The sequence below is a fragment of the Perognathus longimembris genome, chromosome 10, assembly GCF_023159225.1.
Source record: "Perognathus longimembris pacificus isolate PPM17 chromosome 10, ASM2315922v1, whole genome shotgun sequence".
Classification (NCBI taxonomy): Eukaryota; Metazoa; Chordata; class Mammalia; order Rodentia; family Heteromyidae; genus Perognathus; species Perognathus longimembris.
This window is the reverse complement of record NC_063170.1, coordinates 21782581-21807569: the sequence shown is the minus strand read 5'-3', so window position 1 is coordinate 21807569 and position 24989 is coordinate 21782581. Positions and strand designations below refer to the sequence as shown.

The following is a 24989-nucleotide window of genomic DNA, read 5'->3' as shown; positions in this document are numbered from 1 at the left end:
CATTCTGCTCTCCAAGTTGGCTTTCTAGCTGTCCACAAGACATGGCCTTGAGCCAAATGGGGCTCAAGATGGTCCCCCTCCCCAGCTGACCTCAGATGCACCCTCCCCCAGACCTGAAAGGGTGTTCACTGGGAGGCTGGCTCTCTCCTGGGGGGCCAGGTCCCTCCCAAGAGGCTCCATCCCCCATGACTGGCCAGCCAGTCACAGCCTGCCGGGCAAGTCCACACTTGCCTGAAACCCATGCAGACCACAGCTGTACTGTAGAGTCTAGTGTCTGAGAATAGACAGCCCTCTGCACCTTGATAGAGGGGCCTCCGAGGTGAAATCCCTTCTGGCTCTCAGCCCATGACCATCCTCCTCATACTGGTCCCTGGGGGACCCCAGGCTCATCTCCTCCCTTCCCAGGCTCCCTACTGGCCTCCCACCCATCTCCCTCACCTTCCAGGTAGAGAGAGCTTCCTCCCCCAGAGCCCCTGCCTGCAAACACCACCCTTCCAAGTGCACCCCCCAGCTCCCCAATGGTCCCAGAAGAGACTGCCTTTACCAGCTTAAAGGCTGAGGTCCCCTGCACCCCAACTGTCACCTTCTGGTTATTCCTGAGAGGGGACATATCTCAGGGACAGACACCCTCGAGTGCTGTGTGCCTCATGGGAATGGAGGGAAGGAGGAAGAGAGGGCAGGAAGGAAGGAAAGAAGGAAGAGAGGGAGAATAAAATAGAAGGAAAAGAGGGAAGAAGGGATGAAGGAAGAAATGACAGGAGGGAGGGAAGGAGGGAGGGAGGAAAGGAGGGAGAGAGGAAGGAAGGAAAAGGAAGGAAGGAAAGAAGGAAAGAAGGACAGAAAAAGGAAGGGAGGGAAGGAAAAAAGCAGGGAGGGAGGAAGGAAGGGGGAGAAGGAAACAAGGAGGGAGAGAAGCAGGAAAGAGGAAGAAAGGGAGGGAGGGAAGAAGAAAAAAAGGAAAAAGGGGAGGGAGGGAAGAAGGAAAAAAGGAAGAGATGGAAGGAGAGAAAGAAGGAAGGGAAGGATGGCAGATAGGTGGAAGGAAGAAGGAAGGGGAGGTGGGCAGGAAGGAAGCCAACCAGATGCTCCCCCTGGTAGCCATCTCAGTCTCTCCATCGCACCTCTGCCTCCAAGGCTCTCCAAGGCTAAAAATCTAAAATTTCAACACAATCATCCATCAAACTATGGATCATGTGCTTCTGACCGTCTCCCATCCCTGCACTGTGACCCAGGGCGCGTTTAGGGTCCTCACCCCAGGCTGACCCTCAGTAAGGCTGGGCTAAATCACTCCCCATCCTGGGCCGGGAGCGAGAGCCTCAGAAGCCGGCCCGCAGGGCGTCCTCAGCCTGGTGTCTGGATTGTGTGGCGGGGGCGCAAGGCCACACTAGTGGTGCCAGAGGTCTGGGGTAGCTGGAGGTGGGGGAAGAAGGTGGAGACAAATCCGAGGAGAAAGGAGAGGGAGGGCCCGGGGCGGGGGAGAGAGGGGGGCGCGTGGGGGGGCGGAGCCGTAGGCGCCCTCCGGCCCAGCCGGCCACATCTGGAGGCTCCCCCGCCCTTGTTTCCGCTGCCCGCAGACTTCCTCCGGCGGCGGCTGGAGGCTGCGCATCTGGGGCTTTAAATATACAAAGGGATCGCCAGGACCTGCAGAGGAGCCAGCGGAGCGCGGGCGCCCACCACGAGCCGCTAAGCCCCGCCAAGTCCCCGCCAAGTCCCCGCCACCCAGCCAGCGCGATCCTCAGGAGGCGGCGGGCGCCGAGGTCCGGGCAAAAGCCAGGCAGGCGGCAAAGGCCACCGCGGGCCCACTTCGCACTGAGCCGGCGACCCCCGGGTCAGAGACCCCCGGGAGAGGCACAGAGCCCCCGCAGCGCGGCGATGGAGGAACCGGTGGCGCCAGTGGCTCCGGGAGCCCTAGTGCGCGCCCTGCGCGCCCTCTGCGTTTTGGGGTGCCTGCTGGGCCGCGCCACCACCGCGCCTTCTCCCATCATCAAGTTCCCCGGCGATGTCGCCCCCAAAACGGACAAAGAACTGGCGGTGGTGAGTTGCTGCGCCCCTGCAGCGAGCCAAGTTTAGCCCAACTTTGGAGGATGGGAACACCGCCGGCCCTGTGTGGGCTCATGGCTGGGGCAGGGCTTTCTCCACAACTGGGGGGGGGGGTTGCTGGCGAGGAGGGGGAACCTCTTTTGTAAGTGGAGGAGGTGGGTAACTGTGGCAAGTAGAGAACGGCTTGGATAAGCAACTTGGCAAACTTCAGGAGTGCTTTGGCAAAGGTAGGGGAAAGGCATTTTTGTTAAATAACGAGGACTTTGTGCAGGGTCTGGGGGATTGGGTAGAGGGCGGGCTTTGTCAACGACTTGTGGACACTTCTGAAGAGTTAGCACCCCATTCCCCGAGCAAGCAAACTCGCAGGCCTTTAGGCAGACAACTTAAAGGGTCTCTTGAAAGTAGAGACTTCGCGAAGGGGGGCTTCGGCCCACCACTTGCATAAACTTTTCCATGTATGAGGATGTGCAGAGGAAAGCTTGGAAAGCTTCTGGGGACCTCGGGCACCATCTGGAGAGGCCCTAGGTAAGCCCTTGGAGGGGACCAGTAAGTCTTTTCCAATCAGCTTCATGTACAAGCTGGTCAGGAGGTCACGGGGTGAGCCCCAGAAAGTTTCCTCGAACTTCCCAGAAGGGTCTGAGGAGAGGACAGAAAGAGAGACCCGGCCCAGTGGGCAAGTGGAAAGGGAGGCAGGGGCAGGACCATGAAGGCCCTGGCGCGTGGGGCGGGGGCGGACAGAGCCGGCCTGGGGTCGGCCAGCCTGGGGTCGGCCAGCGGCCAGCGGGCCCTCCTCCCTCCTGGGCCAGGCTCCAGGGCTGAGGCTCAGATGTTGTTTTGAGAAGGAGGCGCCGCATGCACGCCTGACTCTGGGGGAAACCCTGGCCCAGCCTGGCCCACAGTGTTGCATAAGCCGGGCAGAGAGGCCGCTGAAAAGCTTCATCCCCACCTGCATACATCCTCTGTGGGGAGATGGATTGGGAGATCTCTGGACTGTTCTGGGGGACCCACCTCTTTCCAAGGTTCTGTCATAGTAATGGGGGGTGGTGGCAGGGCCAGTGGAGTTGTTGTCACCTGAGCACCCCATTCCCCCTTCTGCAGCCTGAGGAAATCCCACAGACCTTGCATTAGGGGCTAAGCAGGGAGGAGGGAAGGAGCTTCACATCTCGAGTATTTGGCCTCAAATCCCAGAGGAAGGGCACCAAGCCTTCCGGCCTGACAACCTTGAGCAAATGCTTTACTTTCTCCCACAAATAATGGGTAATAGTAATAATCATGGTACATAATAGGTAATAATGGTACCTATCTGAGGGTTAAAGGATGGGCAATCCTGGACACTTGGAAGGGTGCTTGGCACTTGGTAATAAACATTAGCTATTGTCACTCTATTTGATACCCACTCGCTTGCCTTTTCTGACTACCCCCAACAAGTCTAGAGCTTCAGTCATGTGATCTGGTTCCTCTCTGCATTCCAGAACTGCTCTTTTCTCTTTTTTAACACTGCATTTCTTTGGGATCCCTTTGTTTCCCTGCACTGGGACTTGAGCCTATCTACAAGGAAAGTACCAAACAATACATGTTGTAATGAGTGAATCAAGTCGGTTGGCTGATGATGTATTTGGTTTGGTCTCATTTTGGACAGGCCTTTGGAACATTGGACCATTTTCTTCTATAGAAATGGCAGAGTCAGTCGGGTACATGGAGCTCACACCTGTAATCCTAGCTAATTGGGAGGCTGAGATTTGACGATCATGGTCCAGCCAGGGCTGTCTCAGAAAAAGCCTAAGGTGGCACTGGGGCTCAAGTTGTAGAGCACTAGCCTTGAGCAAAAACAAAGCTCAGGGACAGTGCCCAGGCCCAGAATTTATTTAAGCCCCAGGATCTGCAAAGAAAAAAAGGAGAAGGAGGAGAAAGGAAGAAGAAGAAATAATGACAGTGCCAGGATTTGAACCTAGATCTGCTGCCAGAGTCTATATATACAACTCTTGAAGGAAGCAAATAAGCAATGCCAACCTCACCAGCTGTTGGGTGGCTCAATGAAGTCACAGCGGTAAAGGGAAGAATGCTGGAGTATCATGGTCCTAGTGGAGGCTTGGGAGCCACAGTTTTGGTGCCTAATCTAGACCTACCACGTTAAGTGCTGTGATCTCAGCCATTTCTCAACCTATCTGTGCCTCTGTTTCTTGCTCAGTAGGGTGGTAATAATTCTTCTGTGTAGTTTGAGTTGTCGTGGGCAATAAGTGAGTTAAGGAAGTAGCAGCCGGCTTTAGTCAATGCTATACACTTTCATCGCAATTCCTTAGTCTATGTTTGCTCCTTTCAGCAATACCTGAACACCTATTATGGCTGCCCCAAGGAGAGCTGTAACCTGTTCGTGCTGAAGGACACCCTCAAGAAGATGCAGAAGTTCTTCGGGCTGTCCCAGACGGGTGAACTTGATCAGAACACCATTGAGACCATGCGGAAGCCGCGCTGTGGTAACCCAGACGTGGCCAACTACAACTTCTTCCCCCGCAAGCCCAAGTGGGACAAGAACCAACTCACATACAGGTGCTGGGGCCTGGCTGGGGTGGGGTGGGGGGCATGAGTCACCCAGGGCCTTGCCTCTGCCACACTCAGGGGGCCCCAGAAAAATTGGGTGTCTGTAGAGTTTGGTGAATGGAAGCAGACAGAGCTGGTCTTGAGTTCTACTCTCCCTAACCATAGAGCACTGGGCTTCTTGCTTGTCAGCACTCTGAGTGTTGGCTTTCCAATCCAAAAATTGGGGCTATAAATTTCTTCTTTGTAGGATGTTTGAATAGAAATAAAGCTCTTCCATAGTGATCAGCATATAGCAAGAGCAGATTAAATGTTAGCTATAGTTATTGTCAGATAGGTTATTAGGGCAGGCAGAGGAAGCTTGAATGGTTGCTAATTGGATGTTTGTATTATAGAGTTGTACTAGTTATAATTGAGCTAAGTGCTCTGCTCTGTATAACGGGTACAAGATCCTAACAGTAAAGTCTCTACCACAATGCACTGCTTATTGCCCTGTCCCAACACCTTCCCCTCCTCCCCAGACCAAACTGGACAGCTGAGAATATTGGCTCATCTAGGTCCCATGGAAGCTCAAGGCATTCTGGGAGGGCTCTTTTCAATGAGCTCTGCTCAGCACACACATATACATGCACAAACAGGTGTGCCCACCTGCACCCATTCATGCACAGGCTTATATATACACTCGTGTATACTATTCTTACATACAGTTGCTGGCATTGAGCATACACACATACTTGCCTATTGTTCATGCACACTTATACACATGTGTGCACACTCACATTTTTGTCTTCTCTAGGATCATTGGCTACACACCTGACCTTGACCCAGAGACGGTAGACGATGCCTTTGCCCGGGCTTTCCAGGTCTGGAGTGATGTAACTCCCCTACGGTTTACTCGCATCCACGATGGAGAGGCTGACATCATGATCAACTTCGGTCGCTGGGGTAGGCAGAAGAGGGCCTGGTGGGGACAAGGGGCTGGATGGACATTAGAGAGACATGCCTAGAGTAGCAAGTGTGGACACTGTTGGTGGCTTAGGTTCCAGTGCAGGCAGTAGAGAGACTAGGTGTGAGGGCTGAGGTTGTGCCGTGGTGTGACCTGCAGGAAGTGCAGTCTCCACATGAGGAGCCGACTGTACGTCCACATGGGGGCCACTAAGTGCGCATGCCTGTTTAAATTGAGATCAGTAAAATACAGCTCAGTTCCTAAGCTGAGTGCTGGTGGCTCTCACCTGCAATCCTCACTACTCAGGAGACTGAGACCTGAGGATCAAAGTTCAGAGTCAGTCAAGGTAGAAAAGTCCACTAGACTCTATCTCCAATTAAGCAACAAAAAGATCAAAGTGGAGGTATGGCTTCCATGGTAAGTGTGCCATCCTTGAAAAAATAGCTAAGAGTGCCATACCTTGAGTTCAAGCGGCAGTACTGGCACCATACGTACATACATGTGCACAAATGCACACACACACACACACACATACACACCTACACACCTCAATCTCTCAGTCACATTGGCTGCTTTCCAATTGCTTAAAGCTACATGAAGAATATTTGCACCATCACAGAATGTTCTATTGGATTATGGGTAGACCCTGAGGAACTGTGACATGACAGCAAGTGGGTCAGACACACTGAAGCAATGTAGGTGTGACAGAAAGGGGCACAGAACCTGGGCCACCATGTCCAGCCTGTTATGAATGCTGGCAGGAACACAGATGCGGAGACAGGTGGTATAGTATAGCAATGAGGGCAGAGATCCAGGAAGCAGTGTAGACAAGTGAGTAGGTGGGACAGGCCTCATAGCACAGTGGACTTAAGGCTTAGCATGGTGGGTGTTGATGGTAGTGAGGCTTGGGGCAGGAACCTGGTCAGCAGGATTGACAAGAGGGTAGGTGGCATAGACACTGGGGATACTGAGGATGTTGGCATGACAACTGTAGAGATGGGAGGAGTAGCAGTGTAGACACAGAGTTAGGGAAGCAGACAGAGGGGACAGGTGAGCTCAGAGCAGCAGTGTAGACCACAGGAAGGTAATGATCAATCTGAAAGTCTCCACCGCCTTCATACCAGGGACAACTCCAATGAGACAGGAAGGAGGCAGGGATTAGAGTGTGGCTGGGTTTCTGGGAGCAGCTGCCATGGCTGCAGGCTGAGCCCCAGTGTGGTTTCAGAGCATGGAGATGGATACCCTTTCGATGGCAAGGATGGACTCCTGGCTCATGCCTTCGCCCCAGGCACTGGTGTTGGGGGAGATTCTCACTTCGATGATGATGAACTCTGGACTCTGGGGGAAGGGCAAGGTAGGAGAGGACCCCTCAGCGTGCCCCCAGCCTCTCCAGTCCTGCATATATCTTCCTGTTCCCACAGCCGCTTGGCTCCTGGTGCCCGTTCCACCTGCTCTATGGGACCAGGGTGATGGGGGGTGGGGGATGAAGTTGCTCACTTCCCTGGGTGGAATAGCATCCTGGTCCTTGAAGAGAGGTCTGGGAAGCTCAGAGCCCACCCTCCATGTGCTCCACAGTGGTCCGTGTGAAGTATGGGAATGCGGACGGTGAGTACTGTAAGTTCCCCTTCCTGTTCAATGGCCGGGAATACAATAGCTGCACTGACACCGGCCGCAAAGATGGCTTCCTCTGGTGCTCCACTACCTACAACTTCGACAAGGATGGCAAGTACGGCTTCTGTCCCCATGAAGGTAAGCATGGCCTAGGCCTCCATTTTCTACCTTGGTCCCCCAGCCTCCTTGGGCTCCCACCAGAACCATATTCTCCACTCAACACAGGCCAGCATCGTTCAGGGCCCAGTGGGGCCTAGCATCCTGACATGAGCCAGGCCTTCCCCTCAGCCCCTATGCTAGCCACGCAGCCTGTGGTAGCAGGGCACCTTCTGGAAATGTGCAGCTAGGCAGTGTCATCACTTTTGTGTGGTACAAATAAGACGGCCATGATGTCACTCAGGATACAATCTTACAGCACCACCATTGTGTATGTGGACTGTTTGTATGCTAACTTAAAGGTTGCTTCCTTCCCATTTACTTAAATGACGTGGTCCTTGTGCATCTCACCCTTATCAGTAATATTGGTGAAAACACGGGTTTGATGTGCTGATGGATTTTTTTCGAACATATGTGAGATGAACTGAGAATTATTAAAATACCCAGTGGCTCTCTCTAGGACCACTTTGTAGTCTCCAAGTTCAAGGGTAGGAAGAGAAGTCTGGGGATGGATGGAAAGCCAGTGGAAGAGAAAGGTAGGACTCAGGCCAAACTGGTACCCCCAGCTGGCTGGAGAACTCCAGCCCTGGGAACATCAGCTCATTGCTCTTGCACTGACCCCCACGGCAACACTAGTGGTGCCTGTGCATGCGTGTGCAACTGCGTGTGTGGTCATGGGAGCAAGGCCACCTGCCTCTCATGGTTCTGTCTTTTGTGCTGCAGGCTGTCTAGCTTGGGTGTGCATCCTTCCATTTACAACAGAGGCACCCGAATCCACTCAGTATTTTCATGTTTCTCCACGTTTAAAACTTCATTTTTTTCAGAGATTTCTACCAGCAAGAAATGGTTACAAACTTTTTTAAAAAAAGATGTCCCTGACATAATTTGTAGTCTTCCATCTTTAAAAAAAATAGTATAGGAGCTTCATACATGCTTGAGTGCTAATATCTGATGATTATCTAGAAATCAGAAGCCCAGAAGAATTTGAGAAGAATGGGAGGAAAATGTTCTTTTAAAAAAGCCTTAATACTTTCTGCCCTACCTCATAAAGACCCTTCAGTCTCTGTAGATTAAAGACTCTCCATCTTTTAGACAGCAACTGTATATATTTATGACTCTCTTGTTCCTATTGGAACTGAACTTGGGGCACCAAGGAAAGAAAGAAAAGCTTGCTAATATCTTCCTGTTTACACTTTGGGTTTGGTACTGGGATGAGCCCAAGGCCCCAGGCATGCAAGGCTACACCGAGCTGTGTTCCTAACCTTGTTTATGCTTTTTGTTCGGAAGCTGAACTTGGTATTGAGTAAGACTTCAGCTGTTGACCAGTGGTAAGTCACAGGTCTTAGATGAAAGTGCTTCCTGCATCTTGCATTTCCCAGTGGGGAGTTAGAGGCCATAACCCTTCCCGAAGTCAGCCCCTGTGATGGGAACAATGTGCGCTGAAAGGAGGTGTGGAAACAGTTGCATTTTGTAAGTTGGGAAGGTTTTTGTTCTCTTCGTTGGCCATTGGCCAGGTATAAGCACACACACACTGCATACCGTGCCCACTTGTTTGGGCCGTGTTGCAGGTGCTTATTACTCAGCCCCTCCTGACTGCTCAGTCATGTCTGCACCCCGCCCCCCTCCCCCCCCCCCCCCCCGGGGAGAAGGGAGAACCAGGAGTGGGTCCCAGAGGAGCAGCTTCCTGGGTGACAGCTACTGGGAGGCTGGGGATGAAGGGTGGCCTTGGTTGAAGTTCATGCCTTTCCTCTCTTCACTTGGAAGTCACCAAGGTCTCTGGACTCAGTTGTGCTTGCTTCATCCTTGGCCCCACGGTTCCTGGCATTCCAGGACAAAGTCTCTTGCCGGGGAGAATAGAGCAGTTAGGAAAGGGGCCTTGTGCTCCATGCTGGCCGTGGTGGGGTTAATGGGGCTGGTGAGGTCACCTCTGGCGCCGTCCTGCACAGATGGTCCTTGTTACGTACTTGTGGTTTTGCTAGTTGGCAATTCCAGAGATGAACCATTTTGTATTTGGGGTGGGTGAGGGGACAGGAGAAGCGGGGGAGGGACCCAAGACAGACCGGCTAGATCCTGTCTTCCTTCTTCCCCAAAGTCGCTAGTCCTGACCCTGGGCTTGGCAGGTCTAGGGGTTCTGGGGTATGTATTCAGAATCTCTCAGAGACACCTCCTGCCCCTCCTTTCTCCTCTTCTCCCTTCCTCTTCCCTTTCAGAGACCTAAGCAGGGTGCCTGAAATGAGCCTGAGAGAGAGAGAGAGAGAGAGAGAGAGAGAGAGAGAAAGAGAGAGGATATCTGAATATGTGTGAGAGAAGAGAAATATGATTTGTAGTTTCCAGCTACAACCCTCACTCATTCCCTCATTTACTTGACAGCAAGCAGTTCTGGAAGCAACCTTCTCTGAGCCTCAGTTTCCCTGGGTATCATGAGGGAGACTTTGCAGATCTTCTCATGATACTATGTTGAATAATTCCGTTGGAGAGAGCAATGGCCAGGCAGAGTGGACAGTGACTGGGGCCTGGGACAGGGATTGGGGTTCCCTGCTGTATGTGATGTCAGGATGGTCTCCCCAGGGCCCCAGGGCCAGGAGGCAGGTGTCTTCCGGGAGCTCAGAGAAGCAGCCCTTACCAACAGGTGGAGCATGTTCTGATATTTTAACCAAGCCGTAAGTTGACTAGTGTGAGTGGGCAGGAGGGCAGCCCTCGCTCAGTGCCATCTTCCCTCTCTTCTCATCCCAGCTCTGTTCACCATGGGTGGCAATGCGGACGGACAGCCCTGCAAGTTCCCCTTCCGCTTCCAGGGAACTTCCTACAACAGTTGCACCACGGAAGGCCGCACAGACGGCTACCGCTGGTGCGGCACCACCGAGGACTATGATCGTGACAAGAAGTATGGCTTCTGCCCTGAGACAGGTAGGTGGCGCCCCCTCCCCTACCCCTCAGCACCCTCCATCCTAATGCCTGACAGAAGGCCCCTGCCCACCACCTGTCCTGATGGTCCCAGGTGAGGTCCAGCAGCCCTGCCTGGGAGGGGTCCAGCCAGACCCCTCCCTGCCCCGGGTGTCAGATCCCTCATCCCAGCCACAGGATACTGGGTTTCAGCCTCAGCTTTTAGACTTCATAATCTCTGTAAGCCTCAGTTTCCCCATCCATGACACAGTAGGATTAGTAGTCTGGATGGTGTGTGCAGGGTTACTTTGTGTGTGTGTATGTGTGTACTGAGTGAGTGTGGCTTGTTAACGTCGCCATTGTCATTGTGTCCTGACGGATGTTGTCAGTGGCCCCTGTGCTGCCTCTTAACCTGCACCCCTCCTCCCACAGCCATGTCTACCGTGGGTGGGAATTCGGAAGGGGCCCCCTGCGTCTTCCCCTTCACCTTCCTGGGCAACAAACATGAGAGCTGCACCAGCGCTGGCCGCAATGACGGGAAGCTGTGGTGTGCAACCACTTCCAACTACGACGATGACCGGAAATGGGGCTTCTGCCCAGACCAAGGTATGACAGCCAGCCTTTGGACAGAGGTGAGGGACAAACCCCACACCTAGGCTGGAAACTTTGAGGCTCCTCCCACCTCCAGCTCAAACACTCCCCCCCCCCCCACCCCCCACCCCACACACTGGTGGGGACAGAGCACCTCCAGACCCACCTATCAAGCAGAGACCCAGCCCAGCCTCCGTGAGCACAGGATTCCTGCTTTGATCCTATCCATGCAGGTAGAGCTATAGCTCTGAAATGTACCCACACGTCCAGTCCTCACTCCCAGGTGGGCACACCCTCCTGGTTTCTATCCTTCCCCTGTAGGCCCTCTTCCTGGCATGCTACAAAAGCATGCACATTCCAGGCCCAGTTTATTTTGCCCTTCATAGTCCTCCTCTGATATAGAGCTGCCCTCAAGTTGTTGGGCAGGCAGTGGGTGAAAGGGAGCAAGAACTAGCCCCATACAGAGCCCTACCCTGTCCCATCAGCTCTGTCCTCTGCCCAGGAGAGCATTGGTGCAGTTACTGCTCTCTGCCTTCCAGGCCTTGGGCTGGGTGAGGGAGTGGCCAGGATGGCTCAGGACCTTACTATGGCCAGTGCTCTAAGCCACATGTGGGTACTCTGGCTCCCCTTGTCTGCAAGGCCCAGGGACATTGGGCTCTAAGATTTCAGGCACTTGAAGGTCAGGTGAGGGGCAATCCCGAGCCTGCCAGGATGAGGCCAGCCTTTCTCGATGCTATTTTTATTCTTTTTATTCACATTCAGATGAGTGTGGTAAACACCACCCTTGGTTTGTGGCTCCTCTGCATGGAATGAATACTCGATTCCTCTGCTTGCCAAACTGGTGGCTTAAAACAAGCAGTGACTCTTTCCTCCTTCTGGAGGCTGCAAGTCTAAAGTCCAGGTGTTAATGGGGTTGTGTTGCCCCTGGAGGCATCATTCCAACTGCCGCCCAGTGTCCTTCCCCCTCTGTCTGGGTCTCATTTCTGTGCCTCTCTTCTTAAAGAGAAGATTTTCATCATATTGGACTGTGGGCCCACTCTAGCATGTCATCTATTTAATTTCCATCTGAATTGCATCTGTAAAGACCTTGTGCCCAAATAAGCTCATATTAACAGGTACTTGGGTTTAGGACTTGAATCTTTGTTTTTTAAATGAGGGCTTGATCTCGAGTCCTCGAGCTTACTAAGCTAGCACTGTACCACTTGAGCCTCACTTCCTCCAGGCCTGCTTTTAGCTGGTAACTTTCGGAGGTGATGCCTCGCCACCTTTTCTGACTGAATCAGTCTCAAACTGCAATCCTCTAGGTCTCAGCCTCCCGAGTTGTTTGGATTACAGGCATGAGCCTCCAGTGCCTACCTTTTCTGGGAAGCCGTAATTTGGCCCACAGAAGGGTGTATGATGTGAAGTTTGCCTGCTGCCTGTGGCTGAGCCCACATGTCCAGTCCGAGTAGGGGTAGTTTTTATAGTTTTCCTGGAGGACAAAAGCGATGGAGCCATGGAACCAACCTGTCCTCACCCCTTACCTCTTTGGCGATGCCAAGATGCAGGTTTCATCTCGATTGCTAGAGAGACACAAAGAGCCAGGAAGCTGGATATTTACCATGTGGGGCCTTAGGGAGCAGATTGTCCTTTAAGTCATGGTCGCCTGCCCTGGGAAGGGGAAAGAGACTTCAGTTGAACTGTACTTAAAAGCAACAGGCATAGTCCATCAATCCCAGAATTCCCAGGATGAGGAAAAAGCAACACATGTGCCAGTCCCCATGGTTTAAACCCTACCAAGAGGTGGGGAGCCCCAGTTGTCCCTCACGGGAGCTACCTCCTGACTGATGCCTGTCCTCTCTCTCCTGTTTTCTGCCCTGTCCCTACTGTGGCCTCCAGGATACAGCCTATTCCTGGTGGCAGCCCATGAGTTTGGCCACGCCATGGGCCTGGAGCACTCACAAGACCCAGGGGCTCTGATGGCGCCCATTTATACCTACACCAAGAACTTCCGCCTATCCCAGGATGACATCAAGGGCATCCAGGAGCTCTACGGTAAACCTCAGCTGGGAGGAGCCTGGGGGAGGCCCATGGAGCAGGAACCAATGAAGGCCCTGTAGCCAGATCTGCCAGAGATAAGAGAAGGAGGCAGGAATGGTGACCCAGGTCAGGGGCCTGAGAGCAGTGCTCCAAGGAGACGCATGGACGGCGCAGGCCTTCCTACACAGTGGGAGTTGTTTATGGTCCCTCCCTCTTGTTTCCCCATTTCTAGGGCTTTCCATTTTCTAGACAAGTCAACAGGCCTGGGGAAGGTCATCTTTCTGGCTCAAGGTCATCCAGGTTGAAGCAGGTGGGGTTTAGGATGTAGGAGAGTGAGTTGATGACAGGGCAGGATTTTCCATGGAGTGGGGTGAAAAGAGAAAACTCTATCTTTTATTTTACTATGTAATGTGAGAGCAAATTCCTGTAGCCAATGCTGCATCTACTACTAATGCATGCAGTGAACCTAGAGTGAAAAGCCAGTCCATTTCTATTGTTTTTTCTTTTGTCAGTTGTGGGGCTTGAACTCAAAGCCTGGGTGCTGTCCCTGAGCTCTTTTGCTCAAGCCTAGCACTCTACCATTTTGTGCCACAGCACCACTTGTGGTTTTCTGATCATTAAGTAGAGATGAGAGTCTCACAGACCTTCCTGCTTGGGCTGGCTTTGAACTGAGATCCTCAGATCTCAGCCTCCTGAGTAGATAGGATTACTGGCATGAGCCACTAGCACCTGGTAGTCCATTTCTTTATGAAGAAAGCACTTATACAATAGTCCTAATGGCATTTAGAACACTCCAAATAGTGACACTTATCTCTAATTAGCTGTCAAAAATCAAAATATGGTTCAAAGTCATAGAGCACTAGCCTTGAGCACAAAGGATTAGAAACTACCCAGGCCCTGAGTTCAAGCTTCAGGACTGGCTCGTGCACGCACATGCCCGCATGTGCGTGCACACACACACACACACACACACACACAATTATAGTGGCACTGAGTCTTGAGTAGGGAAACCCAGGGACACAGAAAGAATATGAAATCTTAAATAGAGGTGCCAGGTTCGAGCCCTGCCTCCTCTGCAAGGGAGTGAGGAAGTCTTTAGCTCCCAGGATGAAGGAATGAACTCTTGAGAAGATGCCACACTACATAGCTGGTCAGATGAGAGACCCAGATTACCCTAGCTTTTGGGGGCAGAAGAACCAAAACTTTGGGTTGAGTCCTTATCCATATCTCTGAGCCTGTTTCCTCATCTGTGCCATGAGAGCCATAATTCCAGGGGTCGTGAGAGCCTGGAGTACACTGAAGGATTACAACATTGTCCGAGCCCAGTCCCCTTTCTTAGCGGACTTACATGAGGCAGAAGGCTCTTCCTGCTGACCATAACGCGTTGGGTGGGCAGCCCCGGGAGAACTTTGGAGCTAGGAGAATCCTAAGCCCTGTTGTTCCCCCTCCCCAGGGGCTTCTCCTGACATTGATGTGGGTACTGGCCCCACCCCCACGCTGGGACCTGTCACTCCGGAACTCTGCGAAAAGGACATTATCTTCGATGGTATCGCTCAGATCCGTGGCGAGATCTTCTTCTTTAAAGACCGGTGAGCTGCCTCCCTTTCTCTGGTGTTCTCCTGGCCTGAAGACCCTACTGGGGGTCTCAGCTGACCTGTGGGTCTCTCTGGCTGGCTTCTCAAAAAATTTCCTTGGCATCTTCATATTCTGTGGGTCTACTAGGTGTCCAGGCTTCTGGATGCTGTGGGGGACAGGGGACACTGTCCCGTGACTCCCACTCACAGGGTTGTGAGGACGCATGGTAGGTGACAGGGTATAAGAGGCCAAATTACACCACACAAGCACATCAAAAGCTTCTGTTCATATTGTGTCTGAGAACATTCCAGGCACTAAAGCAGATCACATGGCCAAGCCCAACAACTACCCTAAAGGGTGGACTGTAGTGTCACAGTCCCACAGAAGACAGACAACTCTAAATAGGATGGAAGAAGGATTAGGGGAAATAAGCTAGTCTCTCATTACCTTGCTCCTAGAATGACCTTGACTGCAAATGACCAAATTGTTCTAGGTGTGGGTAGGAGGGTAGAGATTGGCCGAATTATCAAGCTACAGCATGAGAAGGCCCCACTCATTTGATCAAGGACTGAGACTTGCACTAGTGCCCTAGCCCCATGCCTAATGGCCAGCAGTATCAAGGGTCTCGTTAAAAGATCCCTCCACCCATCCCCACTTTCATCTATACATTGTCTTTACCCACCTACTCATCTTCAATCCACTGCTCCTTATCAACCTATCAGTCATCCATTATCCATCCAGCCATTCATCCATTCAGAGTATGGTAGAGGAAATGCATTCTGAGTTGAAATTCTGAATCTACCATGTGCAAGTAGCACGATCATCAAGTGAGCTCAGGATCTTCTTTGTGCCTCACTTTCTGTATCTCTAAACTGGGGCTATTATTCCAAGCCATCAAATGGAGCAGTTATGAGGAGCAGTTGAGTGTATTAATTAGGACAGTGCCTGACACAGAGTGAGTGTTTTGAACCCAACAGGCAAGTGGTTGCTCCAGGTATTCAATACTGATGATTTTGAAAGACTTAGAAGAGAGAGAATATAGTGTAGCCAGAGGTAGTCAGGGCAGGTTTCCTGGCAGAGATGTAGATGAGGAGTGAAGGGGAACTCTGCCCTTCCTCCATCCTTCTTCATGCTTCTCCTGATTTCACCTCCCCTCTCACATCTCTTGGATCTTTCTGGGTGGGTTTCAGGAAGGCACGTGTGGTTAGAGTTATAGAGCGACTCATTTGTGGTTTGTCTCCTTCCTGTCCCCAGGTTTATTTGGCGGACGGGGACGACGACGCCTGGTGAGAAGCCCATGGGCCCCCTGCTGGTGGCCACATTCTGGCCTGAGCTCCCAGAAAAGATTGACGCTGTGTATGAAGCCCCTCAGGAGGAGAAGGCTGTGTTCTTTGCAGGTGTGTGGGGCGGTCCTGCTGGCTCTCACTGGTCTCTGCCTGGTCAAACTGCAATTCTGGGCCAGCAGTGGGTGCTCTGTCTCCTTTAGGGATCCATCCTTTCAACACCAGTGCCCAAAGCATATGGATGGAGTTGGTCCAGGTGCTCAATACCAAATAATGGCTCCACCCACAGAGGGAGCACATCCCTCTCTCTGCTTTAATCATTCCTTTAATTTGATTTTGTTGCAGAAAACCAAAATTCCCCTCTTAGGATTCACATGTTCGTAACATCTTCTTCAAGTTAGAGTTTCTCATCAGCAAGTCTTGTTGCTTTAGTTAAAGGAAAACAAAATTGTGTTGGTGGTCCTGGGGTTGAACTCAGGGCCTCATGCTTGCTAGTTAGAAGCCCTACAACTGAGAAACTCCTCCAGCTGTTTTTTATGTTTGTTTGTTGTTGTTGTTTTTTTACTTTAGATATTTTTCAAATACCTTCTCGTGTTTTTTCCCAGAGCCAACTTCAGACTTAGTTCCGCTTACCTATGCTTCCCATATAGCTGAGATTATAGGCATAAGCCACTATGTCTGGTGTTTTAGCCAGAATTTTGAATAACATAATTGCTTTTTAAAAATTGTAAGTTAAAAAATTTAAACTTTAACTTTTAAAAATTAGCTGGGCACCAGTAGCTCACATCTGTAATCCTAGCCACTCAGAAGGCTGAGGTCTGAAGATCATGATTTGAAGCAAGCCTGGGCAGAAAAGTCCCCATGAGACTCTTATCTCCAATTAACTACTAAAAAACTGGAAGTGGAGCTGTGGCTCAAGGTGGTAGAGTACCAGCCAAAAAAAGAGCCTGTGTGGGCAGCAAGTGAGTTGAAGCCCCACAACTGACCAAAAAAAAAAAAAGCTAAAATTTTAAGTTAAAAAGGTTTAAATTTAAATGTTTAAAGTTTAAATTTTAATGTGAAGTTATTTTTAACAGAGGTCAATTAATTATAATGAGTGACATTTCAAATAAGGACGAAAATAGGTTTTCCATACATATAGGTAGTTAGACAAGCAAAATAAATGTTGAAGATATCTATTTTTGAAGATTTAAATGTTGAATTCAATAAAAGCAAAATAGGAAGCTTATAATACTCTTTGGAGTCTCTAGAAGTGGGAGAAAATGATAAAAAAAAATCACCAATCATGCAGAATGCTTGTGGCTACATTTCGGGAAGCTGTCTATTCAACCTTTATTTGAACACATATTTGAGCACATTTACAACCTTTATTTGAACACATGCTGGGTTTTGGTGGGGGGTAGGGATGTAGGCCCTGCCCTCTTTGGGGAATAGAATATTCAGGGAGAGATAGATCAGTAGGCTGTTCTGAAGGTGTGAGAGAGGGCTGGGGGCCAGGCCCTGTCTGAGGTGGTTCTCTGGGAAGACACCACTGCCTCATGGGACTTCCTGTCCCAGCCAGCCAGCTCTCACATTCTCCATCCATTACATGGTGAACAAAGGGCCATGATCCTGCCAGTGCAGTGCAGCTGCTGGCTCACAGGGCAGGCAGCTTTGTACAAATTAAGACAGGTCCCTAAGATGGAATGTGCCTTATCCCCATCCAACTCCCTTCAGTGGCCTGACACCTTCTGTAATCAACTTGTAAAACTCATTGTACGCTGGGTAATGGTGGCTTATGCCTATAACCCTAATTTAGGAGGCTGAGAACAGGAGGATTGGGATTTCAGGCAGAAGAGTTTACAGACTCTGTCTTAACAGAAAGAGACTGGGTGTGGCGGTATTCATTGTCACCTTAGCAATGGATGGGAAACCTGGAATACTTGGATTATGGTTCAGGGGTAGGCCTAGGCAGGAAGTGAGACCCCCCCCCCCAATCTCAAAAAGAAACAGTGCAGAAAAAGCGCATGGAGACATGGCTCACTGGTATAGTGCCTGCTTAGCAGTGAGAGGCCCTGAGTTCAAGTCCCAGTGCCACCAAAATATAACAGAAACAACTCTGTATGTAAAGCCTGATTCTTGGCATGGAACCCAGATGTGAACAGAAGCCATGCCCTGTTGAGTACAGCTGTAGAAGCTCCTGTGCCAGGCAGGTGATGGGAGAGACACGCTAGCTTTGGGAACTTTAGCATAGCCACTAACACATCCTACGTTTCTTTCCCACCCAGGGAATGAGTACTGGGTTTATTCTGCAAGCACTCTGGAGCGAGGGTACCCCAAGCCTTTGACCAGCCTAGGGCTGCCTCCTGATCTCCAACGAGTGGACGCTGCTTTTAACTGGAGCAAGAATAAGAAGACGTATATTTTCGCCGGAGACAAATTCTGGAGGTAAAGAAGTGGGGGGAGGAGGGACAGCCACAGAGCTGTCTGCATGGGCCAGCGCGTGCTAGAGCTTCACGCCTCCTGGGTCAGGCTTCCAGGTTGGTGGGCTGTAGGTGCCCCGCTCTGATCTCTCTGCTGAGAAATCTTCTCTGCTGATAGAATTCTCACTGGAATCTTCTTTCCCTCCTCTTGGTTCTGAGGATGTCTGACGCCAACCTCACAGGTGACTCACAGTGGCGGGGCCGCCTCCGTGGACAGCTGTTATGTTTCTCTTTTGCACAGGTGGACACTTGGCTGTAGAAAGGTTAAGTAACTAGCGTAGTGTTACCCAGCCTGTTAGTAGCAGATTGGGCTGTGACCCCTGGTGCTCTGGCTCTCAGAGGGCAGGCCGGCCTTTGCTGTACTGTATCTGATGCTGGGATATGGAAGGGAATGGAGGCTAGGACTGGAGGAGAACCCATGAAGAAAACTAAGATAGGCTAAGAGACTGCTCACAGCAACCGGCCTTCAAATTAAACTCCGTGTCGATGGGCACAGGCGGGCTTGAGGAAATGTTGGGAAGCAGGTAGCTCTATTCTAGGCCATCCGAAGGGAGGGGTTCAGTGGTGAGAGGTTGTGGCCAGGAGCCCATCATCCAGAAATCTTTGGGAGAGGCAGCCTAAATCTCAGAGATGCAATCTCCACTCTTCACACATTCCAGACAAGGCAACTGAGATCCAAAGCAATGAACGAACCCGGATAAAGTATATGAATACAAGTGTATTGGCATAGAGGAGGGACGACGATTGCTTCTGTCCTCTCCCCAGTACCCTGTAGCCGGCAGTCATTTGGTCAGTGGAGGGAGAGTGCCCTTCCATCCTTTCCCTCCCAGTGTCCTCACAGTCCTTCTGTGGCTGCCACACTGTCTGAGAACTCAGAGGACATTGCTGAGGCCATAGTCTGTGGTCCCCAGCAATCCTGCTCCCCCAAGCCTCGTCCTCTCCTCTTCTGCCACCACCCCGCCTCCCGTTGCCCTGATTTAGAAGCTGCTTATGTCCCAGGTGGCTGGTGTCAAGGTACAATTCTGGACACATGGCTAAGCCACTTAGCAGCCTAAGCTGGTTGAGTATCACCAGCTTCAAAAAAGGAAAACAGTCATCCAGGAAATTGCAGAGCCGGCCTTCCACCCACAGGGGACTGGAGCATCCTGGGGCAGGCTCATGTACTGAGAAAGGCATCTCAGATCTCCCAGGAGCTCCACAGCTCCAGATCCCAGAACTATGGCAATGTCAGGTTCAAAAGGCCCTGGCATCTCCCCTGCACTGTGGGGACTTTGACAGTCCCTCTGTCTCTCACATGGATCCTGTGTGTGTACTTGCAGGAACAAACATGTTCTTCTGAGTCCACCCATGTGTATTTAACTTCTCCTCTGTGTGGGGCACTGAGCTGCATACAGGAGAGACAGAGGGAGGACAGTGGCCCCTCCCCGCCCTCGTGGAGCTTCTGCTGGAGTGAGGGAGACAGACTCTCACACATGTACATTTGAACTAGTAACGTGACTGTCCACACAGGCTGCGGACATGACAAAGCATGTCACATGGATTTCTCTTCTAACAGATGCTGTCATTAGGGTCATTTTGCAGATCTGGACATGGCAGCCGAAGTGGATCAAAGACACACATAGAAAATCTAGAATACCCATGGTTGTGTTTTTATACCTGGTCAACACTGTATCCCCTACAGCTACAGCTACAGCTGAGAAGCTTCACAAAGCCTTTCAGAACAGTCAGTGTGCTAGCTTAGGGGTACAGCTGTTCAAGATGATGGAGACAGGTGTGGGATGAAGATATGTCCCCCATCTTGGCAGTGGGATTGATTGAGAGCTGTCCTCCCCTACTTGCTTGAGGTAGGATAAGGAAAAAATATAACTGATGATGTAGTCTGAGGGGATGGTGGAGGTGAGATGCATGGGGGTATAGAGTTTTGAGCCAGGAAATGTGATTTTGATAACCCTGAATGTGAGGAAGGAGATTTTGCAAGTAGTTTTCTGAAATGGCAAGAGTTAGGAAGGCTTTTCTGGTAGTTCTTGGGGGTGCTGGGCTGAGGGGCAGATCCCTGTAGAAGGATGCCTGGGGGAGGGGGAGTGATGCTACTGTTAGGGTCCATGATGGAGGTGGTAGGGATGGCCATGAGGAAGAGGAAGAATAGAGTCAGCTAAGAGGCACCACAAAAGAAAAGCTTGGCCATTCCCAGATGTGTCCAGAGAATTTGCTCCACCAGGACAGATTCAGTCTTGTTTACTGAGAGAGCCACGGGAACTTTGTGAGAGCTCATTAAATGATTATAGCATAAGGAATAGGTTGAAGCTACAAGGAAAAACAAAGGGATCCTGACAACAGGATTTAAGGTTCTTCAGCTGGGCATGGCTGTGCACATCTCTAATCTCTGATACTCAGGAAGTAGGGATAGGCTGATCATTGTTCAAGGCCAGCTTGAGCAAAAGTTAGTGGAACTGCCCTTATCTGATAAACAACCTAAAAGAAAAAGGACTGGAGTCTGGCTCAAGTGCTAGATTACTGCTTAGCAAGTACAAAGACCCTGGTTTCTTCTCCCATTAATAAGTTCTCCCAAACATGAAATAAAACAGTAGAAGTGTCATGAGCCAGGGAAATCATGCCAGCTAAGGTTTGTACTTGAATTAAAGGAAGCACTCAGGTTCCCAACAAGCCCTGACAGCTGCAGGAAGGACTGAAGTGGCAGGCAGGCTGCCCTCTGACTCACAGGCCCTGGGCTCATACCTGCCATACTGCATTGAAACCTCATTCTCCCAGCCACTGTCATCTTCCAGCTGTGGCCTATCCTCTCCTCTTGACAGATGAAAAAGCCACTGTTAGTTCAAACCACACAGGGAAAAATGTCAGGCAGGTCGCTGCCCCTGGATGCCTGGTCCAGCGCTTCCCAGACTTCAGCAGGGATCTGAGTTTATAAGGAACTAATGTGTCCCAAATACACAGGATCAGACATGGGAACAGACACTTTGTGGGTACACATGAGCAGCAATCATAGGATTGTTTTTACGCAACTATCCCCAATCGTGTAATTAGTAAGTAGTGGTGCTGGGAGTCAGATTTAGATTGGACTCTGGGCCCTCCCATTACTGCCACAGGCCTCCCTGACAGGCTGGGTCTAGTTTCACACACACACACACACACACACACACACACACACACACACACCCAGAGCCATCATCTGGGCTCTCTCCTCCGTGTTGGGAGCCAACTGGTATACCAAATCCCTTCCCTTACAGGTACAACGAGGTGAAGAAGAAGATGGATCCTGGCTTTCCCAAGCTCATCGCAGATGCCTGGAATGCCATTCCTGATAACCTGGATGCTGTTGTGGACCTTCAGGGCAGCGGTGAGTTACCCAGGCCTCTCTTTGCTTTCTAGCAGTCCCACCCCCTGCCTGCACACACTCCCTCATTGTGCCTGACAGGCACTACTGCACTCGGAAAACAAAACAGCCCTTTCAGCCAGTGCTGGGAAAGCATCCAGACCCTCTGGCCCCTGCTTACCCAGCCAGGCTCCAAGGCAGTAAGACCTAGGAAGGCCCCTCGCAGCTGCAGAGCCTGGAGCCAGGACTGAGGAGGGGCAAGAGGCCCCCAGAGGGCAAAGAACATGGCCTGATGCCCTGGATTTGTTCTGAGATTTGATCCAGGCTCCGCTGGGTTTTACTGGAGGCCTTGGGACCACCTACCATTAGCAGAAAGATGGCTGTTTGAGACAAAGCAAACTTTGTCAGGCTCTGTTGCCTCTGTGGCAAATCTTCTCCACTCAGCTCTGGGCTCCTTTGCTGAGTGAAACACCTCCAGTATTATCTGTAAAGAATGGAATTTGAAATTTGAAGAACATATTCTCGAGGAGGTTGCTGGAAGCTCTCTAGGGCCTTGGAAATGAGGTCAACTTGTGTTTTTAAAAATTTCAATTTGATCCCACAAAGATTGTTTTGAACCTCTACCATCTGCTAAAATCACAGCACTCCAAACTCCAGTGGCTAAAAGTTTGACATATGCAAGCCAAAGACAAGAACAACAGCACATAGTCAGGTGGTAGGTTAAGCATTCTCTTCAACCAAACATCTACTGAACACCTACTGCATACAGAGTTTTAAATAAAATGAACAGGAGCATATATATGTCAGGAGAAATTCAGAGTCCAAAGCATTTAGGGGCCAGGTAGGAAGATGGTAGGCTAGGAGTTTGTGAGGAGATAGAGCACAAGGCTCACTGACTAGAGACTTGCATCTCAGCTTCTGATGATTGCTGTTCTGTAAGAATCAGTCTATGTTCCTGCATACTCCAGTTGTTTTTTAAAAGAAGCCAGAGCTAGGTACTGGTGGTTTACATCTGTTATCCCAGCTACTCAGGAAGCTCATGATCTGAGGATCATGGTTCAAAGCCAGGTCGGGCAGGAAAGTCCATGAGTCTCTTATCTCCAATTAACTACTAATTAACTCCGAAGTAGAGTTGTAGTTCAAAGTGGTAGAGTGCTAGACCTGAGCACAAAAGTTTAGGGGCAGCACCCAGGCCCTGAGTTCAAACCATGTAACATTTTCAGATGTTTACCTGTCAAAAACAAAACAGCCATCTGTAGGGTTGATAGGGCTAGAAGCCTCCTGATTTCCTACCTTTGGTGGATGAAAGGCACTGGGCTCAGTGATTGCGCTAAGTAGAGAACTGTCACTCTCTCTTACCACTAACAGCATCTATGACTACCTCACCGAATCTCACCCAAGCCTCAGGAGCTTGTATGTTGATCCTTGTTTTAGAGGAGTGAGTGCAAGTAAGGCCTAAGAGACCTGATTTACAGATTCCCCTTCCTCTGGCTTCTTTCCTATGCCAAGCAGACCTGCAGGCCCCACAGAACCTCTCGTATGCCAGGATGTCAGGATGGAGTGGTCACACAGCTCTCTTCCTCCTCTGTCCCCAGGTCACAGCTTCTTCTTCAAGGGTGCTTATTATCTGAAGTTGGAGAACCAAAGTCTGAAGAGCGTGAAGTTTGGAAGCATCAAGTCAGACTGGCTGGGCTGCTGAGCTGGCATGACTCCCACAGGCCCTTCCTTGCCCTGTCCTTCTGACAAACTGGGCCCAGAGTACCAGGGTCAGACAAGGAAGGAGGGGCCTCACAGCCTGCTCTTAGCTCTGTAGTTAACCAGTCTTCTCATACTCACCTGGTCATTGAAGATTCCAGAGTGGCTCCTCCTTCCTGTGTCCAAGAAAGGTGCTGATTGTACCCGCCATCTGGTGCTCCCTCTCTGGAGCTCCCTCCTCGCTCTTCATCCCATTGCTCCCAAAGAGATGTTTCCAGATTCTCAATGTAGCCCTGCTTCGGGCTGCCCTGGTGCTGCCTCAACTTCAGACGCTCCTACCTGCACAACCTTCTGTGGCTCACAGCATCCTCGGAGCCCACAGAGACTGTCTCAAGAGGGCACTGGTGGCCCAATAGCCCAATAGCATGGGGCAGTGGGCATAGCCCACATACAGGCATAGCCAGGTGGCACTGACCAACACCTGGATTCTCACTTGCTAGCTGGCGCCTGGACCTTCCCTACATTCCCAGGTTGCTTTGTATGCACTTTGTTATTTGTATCTTTTGATCTTTTTACTTTTCCACTTTTATGGGGTTTCCCTGACAGAAGGACTCAGGTTGCCTGAAGTCATGGCACAACACATCTCAGCCCAGGTCAGGATGGTTCACTTGTTCACTCTGTAGAGTCCCTTCCTCCACTGGATGGAGGAAGCCCAAGCCCTGCGCAGTCCTCTCCGCCTCTCCCCCCTCCCCCCCCCAGTTCCCCATGGGAAATGGCAACACGTGTAAATAAAGACACTAATTGAGTGGCAGAGTTTGGCATCTGTTTTAGAGCCTTTCTAGTCCCAACCAGAAGAGAATACTTTAAAAGATGGATCTCTCCTCTCTGCAGGGTATAGATAACGTTGAAAGAAACAGCCCCTCCTCCCACCCATCGGTAGGGAAGAGCTGAACACAGCAGTAAGCCAGTCCTGTTGCCTTACTTACAGGGACTGGTCACAATTTGCTTTCTTGGAATCTATTTTTTAAAAAATTAATAATTCTAGTAATTTTAATTATGGTCTTACAACAGTGCGTGTCAAACAGGCCCCTTTCTTAGCAGGACTTACCCTGTGCCAGGTACTTCACATACATAATGTACTTGTTACCTTTATAACCCCCTTAAGGAGGCAGAGACTGGGAGGATTGTGGTTTTGACACCAACCTCGCTATGAAAGTTCATGGGACTGGAGGCATGGCTCCAGTGACAGAAGCCAAGCAAAGGCTCTAAGTCCCAAGTTCAAGCCCCGATACTACAACAAAAAAGGAAAAAGTTCATGAGACTCCATCTCAACTGATGGCTGGGTGCAATGGTGAGAAGCTGCTGTCTGCAGTGACCTGGAGAAGCACAAGTAGGAAGAGGCCAGGCCCAGGCATAAAGTGAAGCCCTTCCTTGAAAATACAAAAGAGGGCAATGGTGTGACTCAAGTGGTAAGGAGCCTGCCTTGCAAATATGAGACGCTGAGTTCAATCTCTAGTACCACTGAGGGAGAAAAGTGATTAGCATCTTCCTGATGAAGAGACTCAGGGCCTAGAGTCTTAGTGGTTTTCTGTGGTTTGCCCAGCATCAGAGAGCTGTTAGGTAAAACAGAACTGGACTCAAGGTCAAAGCTGACCTACCAAAGGAGCTGCAGTCTTTCCCAGAATCCCTGGCAGCAGCATGACCTTCCGAAATCTCCCAAAGTAGACATGCATGGGGAGAATAATGTGAGCTTGCTTCCTCCTGCCATACTCCTAACTTCGAGTCCCCCTCCTGCTCAGAAATTAAAGCCTAGGTTTATTTAGAGGTCCCTGCCACTTGTGATAGTCTGATGGTCCCTTCCT

General features: G+C 50.7%; 1 protein-coding gene across 1 annotated transcript; it reads left to right on the top strand.

Moving 5' to 3' along the window:
* The first annotated feature begins 1539 nt into the window (after positions 1-1539).
* Positions 1540-23932, top strand: Mmp2 (matrix metallopeptidase 2). Its single transcript, XM_048355577.1, has 13 exons — positions 1540-2034; positions 4361-4587; positions 5372-5520; positions 6747-6875; positions 7097-7270; positions 10022-10195; positions 10604-10777; positions 12641-12796; positions 14235-14370; positions 15611-15753; positions 17907-18066; positions 21347-21456; positions 23028-23932. Exons 1-13 carry the CDS (start codon positions 1873-1875, stop codon positions 23129-23131), a joined length of 1998 nt encoding a protein of 665 aa, XP_048211534.1. The 5' UTR covers positions 1540-1872; the 3' UTR covers positions 23132-23932.
* Positions 23933-24989: the final 1057 nt, after the last annotated feature.